General features: G+C 57.3%; 1 protein-coding gene across 2 annotated transcripts in view; it reads left to right on the forward strand.

Moving 5' to 3' along the window:
- Positions 1–18866, forward strand: part of ENDOV (endonuclease V) — a 90394-nt gene that overhangs the window by 23033 nt on the left and 48495 nt on the right. The window contains exon 10 of one of the 2 annotated variants that reach the window (XM_074343904.1): positions 12236–13421. The exons of the other annotated variant lie outside the window; for it this stretch is intronic. Coding sequence (XP_074200005.1) covers positions 12236–12414 — 179 coding nt within the window. The 3' untranslated portion in view covers positions 12415–13421. Of the gene's footprint in view, positions 1–12235; positions 13422–18866 lie in introns of those variants that run through there. 2 annotated transcript variants of the gene reach the window in all.

The raw sequence follows: 18866 nt of genomic DNA on the forward strand, positions 1-18866 counted from the left end.
TGGGACCACTGGGTCCAGGAACTGTGAGCACCTCCAAGGAGGCCCAGCCCTAGGTCCCTTGGCCCTGCTGGCCACCTGCCCCCGTTTGCTGCAAGAAGTCAGAAAAGAGAGAAGGGAGCTGAGGGGGCCTGGAATGAGGCCAGGGGCCCTGCAGAACAGGGGTCTAAGGCAGACTGCCAGTGAGGAGCCTGCCCCATGAGTACTGACCGAGGGTCTGACCCTTGGGGAGGAGCTGGACGCTCTGAACCCCCTTCCACAAGCCTTCACACACACTTTGTACAGTGGCAGGCCCCATGGGGTTGGTCCTTGGGGTCCACCAATCCCCACACTTCAGGCCTTCCCCAGGGGGTCAGGGAGCTGCAGGACCCTGTCCCCCAAGGGGGACACCCGCCAACTCCCTCCCAGGCAGCTGGGGGCAGGGGGGCAGTGCAAGGGAAGCGCTGATTCCAGCCACGGACACCCTGGTCCCCAGCCCTGGTGGGCTCTCTGGGTGGCCTGACCTCTCCTGGCCTTGCCTTAGATGCGGGGCCCCTGCCCCAGCCAAGTGTCGCGTGAGCCCCCGCGCCTGGCTGGCACGCACACAGCGTCCGGCAGGCGCTGGGCCGCCGAGCTTCAGGCACCGCTGTGCACGGAGGCATCTGCTGCTCACTGTCTCGGGGCAGATGGGCTGCAGTGAGCTAAGTGTGTGCGGGGGAAGGGGTGCCATAGGAACCCCTTCCCGCGGCAGCGTGGGGGCGGGAGAGGCAGGCACCTGCCTGGGGAGAGCCAGGCTCGCTGGAGGGAGGGGCTGGGATCACAGGGGCTCCCAGTTTGGGGTGAGGCCCGTGGTGCTGGTTCCTGGGTGGGGGGCTCAGGAAATCCTGGTAAGACCGCCAAGGGGACGCAGGGCCTGAAGGCACTACTGGTCAAGTGACCTCGGGCTGGTCTCTTTCCTCTCAGAACCTGAAGGAGCTTCAGCAGGATGGGGTGTCCTGCCATCTGAGGGGCCGCCTGCCAGGGTGTGAGGGTGGGGGGACGCCAGCACAGTCTGGTTAGGGAAGCGCTGTGTGTCAGGCGAGGTCACTCTGCTGGTCACTCTGCAGAGTGGGACTCAGTGCCAGAGCGGGAACCACACAGCAAGGGTCCCATCAGGCGATGGGGGCAGGGCTGCTGGGCAGGATGCTGACTGAAGTAGGGGACCCCTGCCCCTGACCCAGACCTGGCTGCCCCAAAGCCCAGCCCAGCCCAGCCCACTGGACCCGGGACCCTCTGGGGAACTGGGGCCCATGGAAGTGGGGAGATGTGGGAAAGTCAGCAAGGAGACAGCCCCAGGCCACCAGTGGCCTCAGAATCACGCTCAGGGGCCACCTGGAGGGCCTGGGGCAGAGAGGGTGGCAAACCCAGAATCCTGCCCCGGGAGGCTAAGGGCTTCTCATTCGTGACTGCGGTGAGCAGAGTCAGTGGGGCCTGGCTCAGCCCCCGGCGTGTGGCAGACACTGCCCTGAGCACTTGGCACCGTGGCCTTCAGTAATCGGCACAGTAGCCAGGGCAGGCAGCCATTCCCCCGTTAGACAGAAGTGGAGACTGAGGCTTAGAAAGACTGCATGGCTGGCGGAGGCCTGGGGTCAGTTGGTGGCTGAGCGGGAATGGAGCCCGAGGCCAGCTGGCTGTGCAACCCTGCTGGTCCTCCCCACCCCCAGGCCTCCCCTGCCAGGTGCCTGGCCCCTCCACAGCTCCAGAAGCCCAGGGGAGGGCGCCAGGTGGGCTGGGGGGTCCCCTCCTCCTTCCTCCATCCCTGGGCGGTCCCCACCCGCCCCTGCAGCCGCCTCCGCCTGGCTGTGGTGACTCAGCTCAGCTGTTCCGCGGCCCCTCTGCTAGCCGGTTTTCTTTTCCAAAGTATGACATTGCCACTGTGCTGTAGCAGGGTGGCTGCTCTGCCCAGGAGTGCCTGAGGTGGCTCCAGCTGGAGGTGGCCGAGGTGGCCGAGGTGGCCAAGGTGGCCAGATGACTGGGCCTCACCCTCAGATTCTGGTCATCGGCAGAGAGACTGCCACCTCCGAAGTGGCAGAGCCCTCACCTTAGTTCTGCCTGAGCGGGCACAGTGCCAGGGGACACCTGCCAAAGTCACCCTCCACAGCTGCCTCACGACTCAAGGACCTGTGTCCTTGCCATTGTGGGTTGGGCATCAGGATACCAGAAGCCCTCCTAGGGAGGACGGCCTGGAAGCCAGGGCCCAGTTTTCAAGAAGGGGGTGAGAAATGGAGAGATGTGTCCTGGAGGAGACTGAGCAGCGGGGCTGAGCGACATGGGGAAGGAGGGGCTTTCCCGCAGTGAAGGAAGCTTCCCTGACACTTGGGCCTGTCCGTGGAACTCACTGTTTTGTTAGGTGGTGAATCCCCTGTCCCTAAGAGGATTCAAGCCCTGGCATGGACAGGATTGTTCATGGGAACGAGCCCAGAGTGGTGGGTTGGTGGGAAGAGTGTTAAAAGAAAACCCGGAGTTGGATGTTTGGGGTTCAAGTCTCGGATCTGTGTAAACTCAGGCAAGTCAAGCCTCTCAGAACCTCAGTCTCCTCATCTGTAAAATGGGATTAATATCTCCCTCGAAGGCAGTAGTGAGGATCCAACGAGACAGTGCAGGAGAAAGGGCCGTGCAAACCGCGGCGTGTGTACAGATGTTTTTATATTCTGGTTCTGACCCGTGCATCTTGATGGTTCTCTATCTCTGAGAGCATTGTCTGCCAAGGACAGAGATGAGCCCCATCAGAGGAAATGGCTCAGACTCCAAGAGGGAGGCTCTGGGGGAGGGGAGAGGAAGCTCTGTGAGGTGGGGCGTCAAGAGACAGAGGGGCTGTGGGACCCACCCTCCCCCTTGTGCCAGGGCAGGAGCGGCAGGCAGCTTCCTCCGTCTCCTGGGCTTGGAGATCTTGGGGGTCTGAGATGCACGGGGGGCCTGGGAGCCCTCTAGGGGATGGGCTGTTCATGGGGCCTGGCCTTGGGGAAAGACAATGGGGAGACTGGGCTGGTGGGAGACTGTCTGGGCAGCTGCAAGCTGACTTGGTTTCAATAACTAAGAGGAGGTCAGAGGGTGTCCCACATTTGCAGAGCTGGGGTGGCTGGCTTCTCCGGCCCAAACTTCCTTCCCCACTGCCACCCCTGCCTCACCTCTTTCCCTCCTCCCTCGTCCCTGGGCCCGCGTGGTCGGTGCCCATTTCTCGTGCCTCTTGGAGTGGACTGAATGGGGCCCCCAAGAGATGCGTCCACCAGCAACCTCAGAACATGACCATACTCAGGGTAAGAGCCTTTGCGGGTATAACCAAGTTAAGGACCTTGAGATGAGCGATGAGATCACCCTGGGTTAGGGTGGTCAGGTGTCAGAAGAGAAAGGCAGAGGGAGACGTGAGGCTCAGAGGCTGGAGTGGCCCACCAAGGGTCGCCAGCAGCCACCAGAGGCTGGGCCAGTGTCTCCCTTGGAGCGCAGCAGCGGCTGGGGATTTGGGCTGGAGGAGACCTTTGTGGACTAAAGGGGTCCTTGCAGGGCTCCCTGCCCTCCTCCTTCTCAAGGGGAAGCCAGGGCTGCTGTCCCTGGGCTGCTCCAACCAGATTCCCCTGAGCAGACGGCTTCAGGAGTGGGAGGCAGCAGGAAGCCAATCCCCCCGCACCTCTCTTCCAGCAAGGGTGGCGGCAGGGTCCCCGGCTTTCGGGCAGCAGTGCCCTCTCACCCGTGGGCTGCCTGGTCCGCGCCCAGTGGCAGAGGCCCTGTGGTGGGGGTGTGGCTCCCGGAGGTGTGGCCACCAAGCAGTAGCTTTCTTTCCTGTGAAGGTACTGAGAGTGGTATCTGCTGGCTCCAGGCTGGTTCCCCGCTCTGTTCTTGGGGCAAGGAGGTCATTCCCCAGAGTGAAACTCCTAGAGGCCCTTTCCCTGCTGACCCAGCTGGATGAGAGCTGTCCCTGCCCCGGGGCCTCTGGGGGTGGAGCTGGCCAAGAGGCCCACGGGGTGAGGAGGAGGAGAGGCTCACCGCCTGGGCAGGGGGCACCACGGTCGGGGCGTGCCGGCCCCGCTCTCCCCGCGGCCTCTCTCCTGGGCCTGCTACCCGCCTGCCTCCCTCCTCAGGCCTTGTCCCCCTCCCTCCTGCTCCTCCTCTCCCCTACACCCTTCTTAGAAGTGAAGTCATCTAGAAAAATAATCAAAAAATAGAAAGAAAAAAAAGCTAAGAAAATGGGATTTTTTTCCCCTTCAAACATTTGGTGAGACACCTCCCACACAGATGAGTGTCCACCGGGGCCTGTTTTTGTCCAAGGGAGACTCAGGCCTGACTTTCTTGAGTGGTGTAAGCCAGGTGGGCCTCCCTCCGTGGGGGTCTGCGCCGAGCCTCTTCCTGCAGGCGGGCAAAGGTCAGCCCCTGAGGCCTGAGACCCCAGGATGCCCTCAGCGGGAAGCCCACAAGCCCCTGAGGCAGAGGCTGGCAGGAGAGAGGGCAGGAGGGTTCAAGTTCAAGGAGAGTGGATAATAGCTCCTAAGTGAGGTCTCTGCCTCCAGTCTCTCCCCTCTTCCTGCTGGCCCACGCCCTGCTGCAGAGTTCTCGTTTGTTTATTTATAATTTATACTCAGCCTGTTTCTAAGAAAGCTCAAGGCACTTGCTGAAAAGCTGCTTCCATGAGCTCAGTGGCACTCCGTCAGCCTCGGGCTCGAAGCACATGGACACTTCTCAGGGCTCGACCTGGCCCCAGAGGCAGCCTCTCCCTCCACCCTGATGTGCACTCAGCTGCCAGAAAGACCCTCCCCCCCAGGGCAGCTGGCTGGGGTGAAATGGCTGGGAGGGTCTTCTCCTGTCTCAGGACTAGCCCCTTCCGCTGTGCAGCCTTCTCTGACCCCAACGGGGGGTGGGGGGGTGGGCTGGAGGCGTCTGCACCTCTCTCCTGCCCCTCAGACCTCTGTTCTGTTCAGTGTCACTGTCACCCAGCACAGGCTGCCCCTTTTGCCCCAACTGGACCCGCCTGGCCCCTGAAGGGGTGAGACCAAGTCATGTCATCGTTGATGACAGTGGAGGACATGGTGGTGAGGGAGGCTCCCCTCCACGTCTGGAATGGGATTAGACCCAGGGTGCGATGTGTCTTGGGCAGAGGTTCCCACGGTGGACATGCAGGGAGGGAAGGGCCTGTGGGGGAGGTCTGGCAGGGGAGAGGCTGCAGAGGAGGGCACGGGTCACCCTGATGGCTTCGTCTGAACCCCAGGTAGAGACCAAAGATGCCTGTTTTGCCTATTTCTTCAGGACCCGGGTGACCAAGTGCAAGTCCAATGACCAGGGAGGGGCGGGGCACCCGGCGCAGCAAGGACCCAAGTGACCACAGCTGCACTTGGCATCCTCATTCTGAACTTACCCGGCCCAGATGGGCCTCAGGACTTCTTGCTTCCCGCGGGAGGGTCACCTTTGATCCTGGGTCTCCCCTCCCTCAGCCTCGCTTCTTTGGGATCACTTTTCCATCTCGTGGCAAAATGGGCCAGCGTGGGCACCGCTGGCTCTCTCTCAGCCCCACGCCAGCCAGGGCCAGATAAGGGGCTGCCCCTGGACTGCGTGCAGACGGCACTTCATTTCTCCAGCCCCCAGCTCCTCCTCTGTAAAATGGGGCTAATGACAAAGGCCTCAGCCCTGTGCTAACAGTAAACAAGATAAAGCTCCAGAGCACACACTCGCCTCCGTCTGCTCTCAGAGCCTCAGTTTTTCCATCTGTAAAATGAAGCCTTCTCTCAGGCTGTAGATCTGACTCCTGCAGAGCAGGCTGGATGCCTCTGCCAGCCGGGAGGGCACATACTGGCCAGGGCCGGGGGCTACACCCCTCTCCTACCATTTTCGGGCTCAGGATCCCACTGGCCTGTGTCATCAGTCATGACCAATGTCCATCCCTCCCTCCTTCCCTCAACCTGAGCAGAGGGAGCCCTGACTAGGCAGGGCCCTCAGGAAGCCTCAGTGGCAAGCACGATGCCAGGCGGGCATGCCGGGGGTGCACTGCCACTTGGCAGGCACACAGCAGAACGTGGCCTTCATCTAGTGCCAGTGTGCCTCCTTGCCATTGTGTTCCATGGGGCCACAGATGCCCTGGCTGTGGGGGTTGAGGCAGACCAGATGTCCACTCCAGGCCACCATGCCCCACGCCAAGACAGTGCAGCATGGCCCCCTGCTGACGCAGCCCTGGAACCCTTGACTTGGGAGCTGCGAGGGAGGGAGGGAGGGAGGGAAGGAGGAGAGGAGCCAGGTGGCTCTGTCTCCTGAAGGAAATGCCTTTGAGCCACAGACTGGCCTGGGAGAATCTGGCTGCCCGGGTGGCCTGTGGCCAGCTTCCCGTGAGTCTGGCAGCATATGGCTGCCCTGGCTCGCCCAAGCCAAACGCCATGCAAAGAGCTCCTCCCCCAGTCCCCACACCCACAGGGAAGCCAGTTGTCCGGACTCTTGGATGCAATTCTGGGCAGCCCTGGATGCTCATCTGGCTTCCTGCCTGAGAATCAGCATTGGGCCCTGGGAAGAGCAGGCTTCTCAGGCACAGGAGCTGGATGCCAGGAATCAAATCAGGCAGAGTGGGGAACCAGTGATCACTGTCCAGGGTGCACACTTCATGCCAGAAGGGCCGCTCTTCTCCCACCTTCCTTCTCCCGCTATGACTCGCACTCACCCGGCCTCAGCACTCTCCCTCCCTGTGGCCGTAATTACTCTTGTCTGTCCCTCCCACCAGACTGAGAGCCTTGAGGGCAGCACCAGGCCTTCCCCGCTCAATTCAGCACCCAGCAGTGCCAGGCACACAGGAGGGGCTTTCTGCACCAACCAGTGACATCTGGATCCCAGAGGATTCTGAGCCGAGGGTGACTGTTTTTGAAGGTTAGGGCTCCCTGAGGTGCCTCCGGCCTCCCACTCCCTCTTTGGGAGTGAGACATTGAAAGTAAGGCACTTGGCACATGGGCAGTCACCCAACCCAGGCTGGTTCCCCTTCCAGAGAATCACCCAAGGGATTCACCACCCTTCTTGGGGAGGAAGAAGAGGAAGAGGAGAAAAGACCCCTCCTCCACCTGCTTAGTATTTACTGAGCACCTGCTTAGCTCTGAACAAGACAAACTCTTGGCCATGCAGCTTTCAGACAACATGTTAAATAGGTACATTATCATCTGCGTTGGTTGATGATAAGACCTACGGAGAAAACCAGGCCAAGAAGTATAAGGAACGTGGGGCGTAACTTTAAGCAGGTGGTCACCTTACTAAGGAGGCGAGAGTCGTGCTGACATACTGGGAGGCGTGTCCGAGGCAGAGGGACCAGCAAGTGCAAAGGTCCTGGGGCAGGACGGAGCAAGATCAGCCAGGAGCCGGCAGGCCAGCGAGGCTGAAGTGGAGGAGCAGTGAGGGAGTGGCAGACGGGCAGGGCCCCAACTCCCACTCTGGGGGAGGCAGGGAGCCACGACAAGGACACCACTTGACCGCGGGCTGCTGTGCGGTGCGAATGGACTGGAGGACGGAGCCGGGAGACGCCGGCCAGAGGCTAAGGCGGGACGCCAGCGACTGAAGGTGGCCTGGGCCAGGGCGGCAGCGGCGGAGGAGGGGGAAGGGGCCAGTTCTGGGGCTATCTCGGTGGCACGGGGGGCAGCCCCAGTGGACGTGAGCGTGGAGTCCAGGAGGTCGCGAGGACCGGAAGCTCGGCCCCGCGGCCCGCGCCGGCCGGAAGCCGCGAGGTCAAGCTCTCGCGGGAGCGCCTCCGCCAATCGCCGCGCGCCCGAGGGCGTTGCCGTGGCAACCCCGCCCCGCGTCCGGGCCCGGCGGTCCCGCCCCAGAGCGCTGCCGCGCGGCCGAGGTCCTGCTATTTCTGCTCTCGGGGTCGCAGGCGTTCATCCCTAAGGCCCCCTAGCCCGAAGGTTCGGGGGCAGCTGAGGGCAGGAGGGCGCAGAAAGCCCAATCGACCCTTTAACGTTGTCCGAGCATTTTACACCCACCGCCCCGGAGGTTGAGCCCCGGACGACACCCCAGGGAGGGCTACCCCGCCTCTCCCGGACACCCTCCCGACCGACGTGCACGCCGCCCCTGCGCCCCCGTTTTCTCGCGGTCTCCGGCGTCGAGCCTCATCTCCCTTCCCGCCCTGGAGGAGGGCCCGGGGAGCTCCTGGGTCCTGCTTCCATCCATCCATCCCTGCAGGGGACGCCTCCCCCCATCCCGGCGCCGACACCCAGACCTCAGCAGCGTCCCCTCTGCCTACTTCCCTTTCAGGTTCAGGGCTGGGATCAGCTGGAGGGGAAGGAGAGAGGGACCTGGAGATTGGACAGCCGAGGGTTGGTGGGCAGCCTCCTCCCTTTACAGCCCCAACCTCTGCCCAACCCAGAGGGAGGAGCGGGTCGTGGGGAGAGAATGCCACTAGGCTGCAAGCTCCCTGAAGACGGGGACGCCGTCCCAACGCGTTAGTTGTCCAAGGAAAGAGGACTGAAATCACGAATGTGAAATCCTAGGAGGCTGAGAGGGAGTCTTCGTTCCCTGGGTTCACCCAGAGATCCAGCTCAAAGGAAAGTTACTGCAACTGAGGGAGAGCACAGTTGGCTGGAGAATTTGGTTTAAAAATAAATAAATAAAATTTAAATTATATAACCAACACATGTTTGGTGTAAAAACATGAAAGTATAAAAATCCTTGATCTCACCGCAAGATCTAACCACTGTTGACACTTCGGAGTATTTTCCCCAGACTTTTCTCAATATATTGCATATACTTTTTTTTCCAAATAGAGTTTATGTATGTGCTGGTGCTCCGTGGACCCTCATGTGTGCATGGGAATGCAGGCTCCTGATGTGACTGAAGGGTTTTCCCTCCCCAACACCACTGTTTCTCCCCCAACACACATACGCGTGCGCGCGCGCGCTGATGCAGCTGTACCACAGTGGCCTCTGGTTGCCAGAGCGCCACCTTCCCCGTGCAGCGGGGGTCCGGTGGCATTGAGCCCTCCATGCTCCATGCTCCTTCTGCGGTCCCAAGTTCTCTCGACCTTCTAGGCTAGGGATGCTGCGGTGGGAACAGGGTCAAGATGAGACTTGAGGAACCTGCCAGTCCAGATGAGGGAGGGAAATTCAAGCAAGCGGACCTAACAGAGGGCTCCATCCTTCAGCCATGGGAGGGTCCCAGGAGAACTGGGAGAAGCGGCCAGGTCAGAAGGGGAGGCAGCCAGGGGCCCAACGCCAACACTTTGCCTCTGTCCTCCTTAGGGACCACTGGGCATGCTGTGAGACCAGTAACCAAAGGAGGGCCCCACGTGCACCCACCCCGTGTTTCACCCTGATAGGACAAGGGGACACCCTGGAAGAAGCCCCTAGCTAGCCCATCCTCCTGAGCACAGGTTGGAAGCAATGTATGCATGCACTGGGGCAGGGAGGGAGGTCCACTCCTGCCTCTGAGCTCCCCTCTCACCCGGGGGGCGGGGCTCAGTTGTTCACAAGCCTGGCCCCTGAGCCCTCCCAGCTGAGCATGCCCAGGGCCCTGAGCATGGTCTCTTTCAGACCACCCCATGGGCACCTGTGGGGAGCCTTATGTCCTGGCTCCCTGGTGCCTGCAAGTCTGGGTTGATTTTGTCTTTTCCACAAACTGTGTCTAAAGGGTGTCTTGAGTGCGGTGTCCCCTCTGCTGGGGGGTTGGGGTGGCAGGAGTTGGAAGGCATCTCTGCGCTGTCCACTAAGGTGCTTATCTCCCTGGCTGCCTGGAGCAGATGTAGACGCCCTGTCCACCTCGTTGCAGCTGACTTCTTTTCTCAGAAGCCCCTTAGAACGAGATTCTGGGACACAGAGGCCGTCCTCACTCCTTCCTGTCCTGGAGGCAGAGGAGCCCCTCCCCCACCTAGTAGCCACAGAGAACCCTGTTTCAGATGCCAGCGCTCCAGACGGAGCCTCCTGACAGGTCTCCCAGAACGTTTCTTTTCAAAAATCACTACACATTTCTCTGCGTAAAGCCATTCAGTGGCCTCCCAGATGATTCAAAGTAAGACCTACAGTCCTTTCCATGGTGTGTGAGGTGTCGGTTACCCTCCGTCCAAGGACCCCCAGGAGCACGCCTGCAGAGAATGAAGCGAGGGAGGCGGCACGCCGTGGGGAGCCAGGGGGTGTCTGCGAGAGGTGTAGCAAGGACCCTGGGGATGGGCTTGTGCTGGGGAACCTGGGGAGGATCAAGGGAGCGGGCTGGGATGGAGGCTTCGGGGAGCAGGGGCGATGCCACAGTCGGGGGGTCTTAATAACGTGTGTCTAGAAGACAGGAGACCAGAGCGAAGCTGAGGCTGAAGGTGGTAAACCCACTCCAGTCAGTGAGAAAGGGGGGCCGGGGGGCCATTTTGAGGTCTGGACAGTGTCTACGTTCTGTCTGCGTTCAGATGCAGTTGCAGAGGCCCCCTGTCCCTGTTTCCATCCATCACGGTTGCAGAGCGGCCCCGTCTGATGATGGTGGCAACTAGTTAGCCTTGGAGCTGTCAGCGCAACACTGAGGCCAGCTGCTGTTTTCCTTTCCATCCCTGTGAGATTGTGACCTGACCCTCAGCTATCCCTCGCCTCACCTGCAGCTGCTCCTCGCTCAGGCCCTCCCGCCGCTCTGCTGTCCTTTGTGGCCCAGCAGGCTGCCCCGTGGGAGAGGCCCCGCCCCTCTGCCCGGGGACCCACATGGCCGAGCCTGGGCTTCCCTCCCTGCCCCGCCTCCTTCTCTCCCTTTATCCTGCCTTCCTGGCCACTGCCTCCCCTTCAACCGCCTGAGTCCTCCGTCCTCCGGCCCCTCCCCTCCCCGCGGCCTCCACCAGACCCACAACAGGGAGCATCTGGTCACATGCCAGGGCATCACGCTCCTGGGGGCAGGGGATGCTTCGAGGGGCGGCTTTGCCCTCCTGGAGCATTCAGGCGTTTCCGGTGTCAGTGGCCCCACTCGCACCGCTGTCTCTGCTGCAGCGCTTAGAGACCTGAGGTGTCGCGGGTGGGTGGGTGACGTGCAGAGGTGGCTTTGACCAGACGGCTTCTCAGCCTCCCCCTTCCACTGCCAGACGCTGAGGGGCCAACAGTCTGGTGACCTTTGAGCCCTAAAGAGCAGGGAAACCGGAGCTCGGGGGCCTGCCAAGCCCGCAGCTGGAGGCAGGGACCCCATGCCAGCCAGCACCGGCCCCTGGTGTTCCCAGCCTTCGGCCTGGGGGCCTCCCTTTCCGTTGCTGTTGGAATAGAAGGACATTGGCCCCTTTGTTCATTGCTGGGCTGTGATGAGATACCAGAGACTGGGGAGCTTCAAACAATAGAAATTTATTCCCTCAAAGCTCTGGAGGCCAGAGCCTGAAGTCACGGTGTCGGCGGGCTGGCTCCTTCCGGAGGCTCAGAGAGAGTCTGGTCCAGGCCCCTTTCCAGGCCTCAGCCCTTGGCCTGTACACGCATCACCCCAGTCTCTGCTCTGTCTTCACTCAGCCTTCTCCTCATGTCCGCATGTCTCCGACCACATTTCCCCTTTCTTACCGGGACGCCAGTCTTTGGATCAGGGCCTGCTCCGGTATGACTGCATCTTAGCTTGACAGCATCTGCAAAGACCCTGTTTCCAAATAAGGTCACATTCACAGGCTCTGGAGTGGACATGAGTTTTGGGGGGACACTATTCACCCCAGTACAGCCCCCATCCACATATAGTGGAGAATCCAGAGTCCCATGCGGACCCCGTGCTTCTCGGGTCACGTCCCTGCACGTTTCCTGCTTCTGCTGCGTACTCGATGTGGGGGGAGGGCTACACTGGACACCACGCAACCCCTGCACGTGCAAAGCATGGCACACCCGGGCCGTCTGGGCAGGGGGCGTTCACTGGTGTTCGGGGCGACGAGCAGCTCCGCCACAGGTGACAACACAGGAGTTTCTGGGCGGCTGGGCGCCGGCCCTTCTCCGTCCCCTCATGTCTTTTCATTCCCCAATTCTGTGTTCCCCGGACTCTCACCTCTCCTCTCCCAGGATGTCTGCAAGCCGGCAGGCCCTTTTGCTGCTGTGCGAGCAGCCCTGCACTCTCTTCCCTTCACCTCTTCCTTCCTGCCTGGACCCCTGGAGGCAGAAGAGGGGGTGAGCCTACCCTCCAGACCAACAATTAGCCACTGGGGCATTTTCCTAAACTGAGTCAAGCTGGCCTGTGACACGTACCAGCTCCCCTGGGGTAGGAACGCAGTCGGTTTTTATTTCAAAGGGCGTTTCTGTTGCTTTTTTTTTTTTTCCTTTCTACATCTGTGCTAACATTCTGTGATTCTTAGAGAACCAGAATTCTGAAGAGCAAAGCCCAGAGCCAAGAATGTTCAAGCCAGAAGGGGCTTCTATGCGGAAGGAAACAGACACGGCCTCTGCCCGCCGGGTTCTGGGTGGGGCAGCCGTGCAGGGACAGCCACGGGAGCACGGGTGCAGGGAGAGAGAACCACGGGCTGATTTACACTGAGCGGGGATGGTCGGTCGAAGATACGGAGGGTTTTAGTCAAGCAAATTATTTCTTGGATATGATACAAGAACACAGGCAGTTACAAAAAAAAGGTAAGTTGGACGTCATCAAAATAAAAAAATTTGTGTATCAAAGGCTACTATCAAGACAGTGAAAACACAGCCCACAGGATGGGAGGAAGTATTCACAAGGCACATGTCCAAATAATGGGTTAATATCCAGAATTTAGAAGAACTTCTGTAACTCAACAGCAAAAAGCAAGCCCTTGATTCTAAAAGGACCAAAGGGTTTGAATAGACATTTTGCAAAAGAAGACACAAAACGGCCAAAACACATGAAAATCGCTACACCACTAGCACCGTGTGATGTCACACGGCGTCGCTGATCATCAGGGAAATGCAAACCAGAGCCACGTAAGGCGCCTCACACGTCGGGATGCTGCCATCGAGTGACACCCGCCACAGCAGGAGCAGCAAGTGCTGGGGGGACTTTGGGACCTAGTACGTTGCTGGTGGGAATGTAAAATGGTGCAGCCACTGTGGAAGGTAGTTTGGCAGTTCCTCAAAACCTATACATAGAATTACCACATGATTCGACTCCTAGGTATGTACCCAAAAGGATCGAAAGAAGGACTGAAACAGACTTACACACCCGTGTTCGCTGCAGCAGCGTTCACAGCAGCCGAAAGGCAGCGACAGCCCGAGTAGCCACCAACACGTGAATGGACAAGTCAACGTGGCCTGTCCATGCGATGGAATATTATTCAGCTGTAAAAAGGAACGCCATTCTGACACAGCCCACAACACGAATGAGCCTTGAAAACTATGCTAAGTGAAAGCAGCTGGTCACAAAGGGACAAACACTATGATTCCGCTTGTGTGAGGTCCCTAGAAGAGGTAAATTCATAGAGACAGAAAGCAGACTAGAGGCTACCAGGGGCTGGGTGTGGGGGCAGGGAGTTTATGTTTAATGGCTGGAGTCTCTGTACGAGGTGAAGAAAAAGTTTTAGAAATAAACGGTGGTGACAGTTGCACAACATTGTGAGTGTAATTAATGCCAATGAATTGTACACTTAAAAATGGTTAAAGTAGTGCATTTTAAGTTGTGTGTATTTACCACAATTTAAAAAACTAGTAATGTAAGTTGCCAAAAACCACTGAAGTAAATGGGTAAGTTTTACGACATGTGGATTACATCTCAATAAAGCTGTCATGAGGGAGGGAGCGGTTGCCCCTCCACACAAGCCCCATGCAAAGGACCCTAAGTTTTAGGAACGGGCTTGACGCGCTGGAGACCCTGGCCATCGGGGCTGGGGGCCTAGCAAGGATGGGGAGGGAGCAGGGGCGTCCCTGCAGCCCTGACTGGAGCCTCCCTCCCTGCACCCCTCCCTGCCCGGTGCCCCTGGCATCTCCTGTGCAGGCTGGTTCTGTGCTGAGCACGCAGCCTCCCCTCAGAAGCCAATTTTCTGCACAGCGAAAATGTTTTCTCTGTGCCTACTTTAGCAGATGGCCCCCCACCTTGGCCTGAATTGGGAAGCACAGAAATCAAACCGGGGACAGACGGCTTCCTTGGCAGTGCCTTCCACTCTCACGCCCGCCCGCCCCCTGCCTCCCCCACCGCGTGCCTTCGTTGTTTCCACGCCTGGAGCTGGGCCTCCCGCCCTGCAGACCACCCGCTAGGCACCCGGCCAGGTGCTTGCTCGTGGTAGCCGGTCGGAGAACAGGTCCTCGATGAATGAGTGAATGAACGTATGTTTTTCTTTCTTCCCCCTTTTCACAAACTGAAGGAGAGCTGATGCACAATATTATGCAAGTAAGTGCACAGCGCAGTGACGCGCAGCTGTCAGGGGTCCCGCTCCGCCCCAGCTGTCCTGCAGAGCCGGCTGCGCTCCCTGCGCTGGACGGCGCACCCTCGCCGCTCATTCTGTGCTTGGTAGTTTGCGGCTGTCAACCCCCTGCCCCTGTCGTCTTGCCCCTCCCACCTCTTCCCACCAGTTTGTTCTGTGTATCTTTGAGTCTGATTCTGTTTTGTTATATTCACTAATTCGTTGTATTTTTTAGATTCCACATGTAAGTGATATCATACAGTATTTGTCTTTTTCTGTCTGACTTATTTCACTTAGCATAATGCCCTCCAGGTCCATCCATGTGTTTGCAAATGGCAACATTTCATTCCTTTTTGTGGCTGAGTAGTATTCCATTGTGTGTTTGTGTGTGTGTGCGCGCGCGTGCATATCACATCTTCTTTATCCAATCATCTGTTGATGGGCATTTAGGTAAATAACAATGAATATTAGGGTGCATGTATCTTTTCCAGTTAGCGTTTTTGGGTTTTTCTTGGATACATACCCAGGAGTGGAATTGCTGGGTCATATGGTAGTTCTATTTTTAGTTTTTCTGGGAAACCTCCATACTGTTCTCCACAGTAGCGGCCCCAAATTACATGCCCCCGACAGTGTACAAAGTGTTCCCGTCTCTCCACATCCTTGCCAGCATTTGTTATTTGTGTTCTTTTTGATGACAGCCGTTCTGACAGGTGTGGGGTGGTATCTCACTGTGGTTTGATTTGCATTTCCCTGACGATCAGTGATGTTAGCATCTTTTCATGCACTATTGGCCATCTGCATATCCTCTTTGGAAAAATGTATTTAAGTCTTCTGCCCATTTTTTAATCTTTTGTGTGTGTGTGTGTGTGTGTGCGTATGTTTGATGTTATATGAGCTGTCTGTATGTGTTGGATATTAACCTCTTACCAGCCACATCATTTGCAGACATTCCCCCCCATCAGTAGGTTGTCTTTTCATTTTGTTGATGGTTTCCTTAGCTGTGCAAAACCTTTTAAGTTTAATTAAGTCCCATTTGTTACTTTTGCTTTTACTTCCTTTGCCTTAGGGGACAGATCCAAAAAAAATATTGCTAAGATTTATGTCCAAGACTGTTCTGCCTATGTTTTCCTCTAGGAGTTTTATAGTCTCTGGTCTTACCTTTAGGTCTTTAATCCATTTTGAGTTTATTTTTGTACGTGGTGTTAGAGAATGTTCTAATCTCAGTCTTCTGCAGGCAGCGGTCCAGATTTCCCAGCACCACGTGTTAAAGAGACTGTCTTTTCTCCATTGTGTATTCTTGCCTCCTTTGTCGTGGATTAACTGACCATGAGTGCGTGGCTTTATTTCTGGGCTCTCTGTCCTGTTCCATTGATCTGTGTGTCTGTGTTTGTGCCAGGACCATGCTGTTTTGATCACTGTAGCTTTGTGGTGTAGTCTGAGGTCAGGGAGCACGATTCCTCCAGCTCCGTTCTTCTTTCTCAAGATTATTTCGGCTGTTCAGGGTCTTTTGTGTTTCCATACAAGCTTTAAAATTATTCTAGTCCTGTGAAAAACGCTATTGGGATTTCCATGGGGATGGCGTTGAATCTGTAGACTGCCTTGGGTAGTATGGTCATTTTAACAGTATTAACTCTTCCAACCCAAGAACAGAACATAGCTTTCTATTTGTGTCCTCTTCCATTTCTTTCACCAGTTTCTTACAGGTTTCCAGGGACAAGTGTTTTGCCTGCTTAGGTAGGTTTATTCCTAGGCATTTTACTCTTTCTGACGCAATGGGATTGCTTCCTTAATCCCTCTTTCTGACAGTTCATTGTTAATGTACAGGAACGCATCAGATTTCTGTTTCAAGTTTTGTCTCCTGCACTTGACTGAGTTCGTTGCTGAGCTCCAGTACTTTTCTGGTGGCCTCTCTGGGGTTGTCTATGTGTAGCACCGTGTCACCTGTGAACAGTGGCAGTTTTTCTTCTTTCCAATTTGGACTCCTTTTCTTTTTCTTCTCTGACTGCTGTGGCTGGGACGTCCGCTACCACGTTGATAAAGGTGGTGAGAGCGGCATCCTTGTCTTGCTCCTGATCTTGGAGGAAATGCTTTCAGCTTTTCACCACTGAGTGTGATGCTGGCTGTGGGTTTGTCATAAATGGCCATTACGATGTTGAGGTGTGTTCTGTCTATGTCCACTTTCTGGAAAGTATTTTTTTATCATAAATGGATGTTGAATTTTGTCAAAAGCCTTTTCCGCATCGACTGAGGTGATTGTACGGGTTTTATTCTTCAGTTTGTCAGTGTGGCGTACCACCTTGGTTGACATGAGGATACTGAACAATCCTTGCTTCCCTGAGGCGGACCCCACTTGGTCATGGTGTGTGAGCCGATTAACGTGTTGTTGGACTCGGTTTGCTAATACTTGGTTGAGGATTTTTACATCTATGTTCATCAGTGATATTGGCCTAGTTTCCTTTTTTCAAACCATTTTTATTGAAATATAGTTGATTTACAATATTGTGTTAGTTTCAGGTGTACAGTAAAATGATTCAGTTACACACACACACACACACATTCTTTTTCAGATTCCTTTCTATTATGTAGTTTGTTTCTGTGTGTGTGTGACATCTTTATCTGGTTTGGGTGTCGGTGATGCTGGCGTCATAGAATGAGTTCAGACGTATTCCTTCCTTTGAAATGTTTTAGAAGAATTTGAGAAGGATAGGTGTTAACTCTGGGGTTGGGGCTGGCCTACGAGTGGGCAGAGCTGAGTCCTGGACTCTGGTTGCAGGGCCCAGGGATCCCAAGCTGGTGTCACATAATCGGTGTTGTGGCAAGAGGAGGCACAGGGCCCTCCTACTCGGCATCTTGGCTGCTCTCTTGTTTGTATGTTTTTCTGAAGGCTCCATTGTGGGTCTTCGTTTCCTCAGCACCCTTGTCTGCCCCTTGAGCTCAGAACCACATGCCTTCCAGGGAGTTCCAGAACCTCTGTAACATTCCCCCACCACACCACTTTTCTTCTCTCCTATTTCCCGGTTCCAGCGAGCAGTTAACTCCTCAGAGCCCAGGAAGCTTTGCACTCCTTGGGGGTCTGCAGAGAGGGGGCTGCTGGGGACACAGCTGCACGCGGGAGACTTTTGGGGGCAGACAAGAGGACAGAGCAGGCTGGTACTGCTCAAAATGTGCTGCTCCCGCCTGGGGGCCCGTGTCTGATCCACACGCCCCAGCTTCACAGAGCAAGGCCAGGGATCAGGTGACACGTTCCCTGGGCCCGCCGGGGGTTGGTCTGTCCTCCCCTGCTGCCCCTTGGGGGGCTCCCAGGGTGGGAGGAGCGTGTTGAGCCCTAGAGCAGGGCAGCCAGGAGGCGCAGGGGAGGCGCGGAGCTGAGCCCTGGGGGCCGTGGTGCCTGCCTTCACTGCGGCCGCGGCTCAGTGTAAGGAACTGGGCACAGCAGGAGAAATACGAAGGACGTCTTAGACGAGCAGGAGGAAACTCTCAGCCGGAGCTGGAAAGTGGGGCAGACCGTCTCTGTGGGTAGTAAGCCCCATCTCCGCAGCGTGTGAGCTGAGAACACGTCCGTGCATCCGGTGGGCTGCCGGAGTCCGCGGCTTCAGAGTCGCTCTCCAGCTTTGACATCCCGAGCCTGTGTCCCTCCGCCCCAGGCGTCCACCTAAGCCGGCCCATCAGGGAGGCCCGGCAGCCTCCCTCTGAGCTGCTGTTCTGAGCCCCACAGCCCCCCGAAGTCAGTCACCCGTGTGAGAAGTGGGGAAAGGGATCTGCCGCCAATGGTTATTAAAATACCCGAGGCTCTGAGTGAGCTTTCCCACAGAGATGAGAAACGTACGAGTGATGTTACTGCTGGCTTAACTATGTGCTTGCTTGAGTGGGAGGCAGAGTGTGTGTGGTGTGTCAGCTGGAGCTGCTGGAATTGGGTACAGCTCCGGGCCCGGCCATGAGCATGCAGCCTGCAGATGGACCCCACCCGCCAAGGGCACCTCTGGAGGAAACGGGTCAAGGGCCTTCGACTTGGCAGGGGCTTCTCTCTCCCCATGGAGGCTCCTCCCACAGGGGCAACAGGACAAGCAGCTGCCTGGCTGAGGCCAAATCTCCTCCCTCTGTACCACCCCAGGCAACGGATGGCCCACTCAGACCCCACCAAACCCCAGCTCCTGAGTCCTGGCCAGGTCCTTCTGCCAACCCAGTGTGTGTGCGTGCGTGTGTGCTGGGGCGCGGTGGCGGTGGGGGGGGGGGACCAACCTACCAGGCAGGCTGTTTTGGCTCCTGGTCATTTATTTTGTCCCCTGGAAGGGAGCAGCTAGAGAGCTCCACGTCCATTCAGAGTCTAGCCTGGTCCACAAGGGGCCAAAGAAGTAAGTTCTTCCCGGTGTCCAGGGTTCCCACATCGCCCATCATCCTCCTGTTACGTGAATCTGGGGATGACCTCTTGCTCAAGTGCAAGGAAGCAGCCTGGGAACCCCAAAGAGGGGAGGTAACCAGATGTCGGACAAGGATGGGTCAGCAGGGATGTGGCAAAGGAAAGCAGAGCAGGGCTGTTTGGGAAGGACAGGGCCAGGCTGCCTGGGACCTGTGCCCAGCTGTGCTGTGGACAGTGCACTCGCTCAGGACAGAGCAGGGCTGCGGGTGA

This window comes from Camelus bactrianus, chromosome 16, assembly GCF_048773025.1.
Source record: "Camelus bactrianus isolate YW-2024 breed Bactrian camel chromosome 16, ASM4877302v1, whole genome shotgun sequence".
Lineage (NCBI taxonomy): Eukaryota > Metazoa > Chordata > Mammalia > Artiodactyla > Camelidae > Camelus > Camelus bactrianus.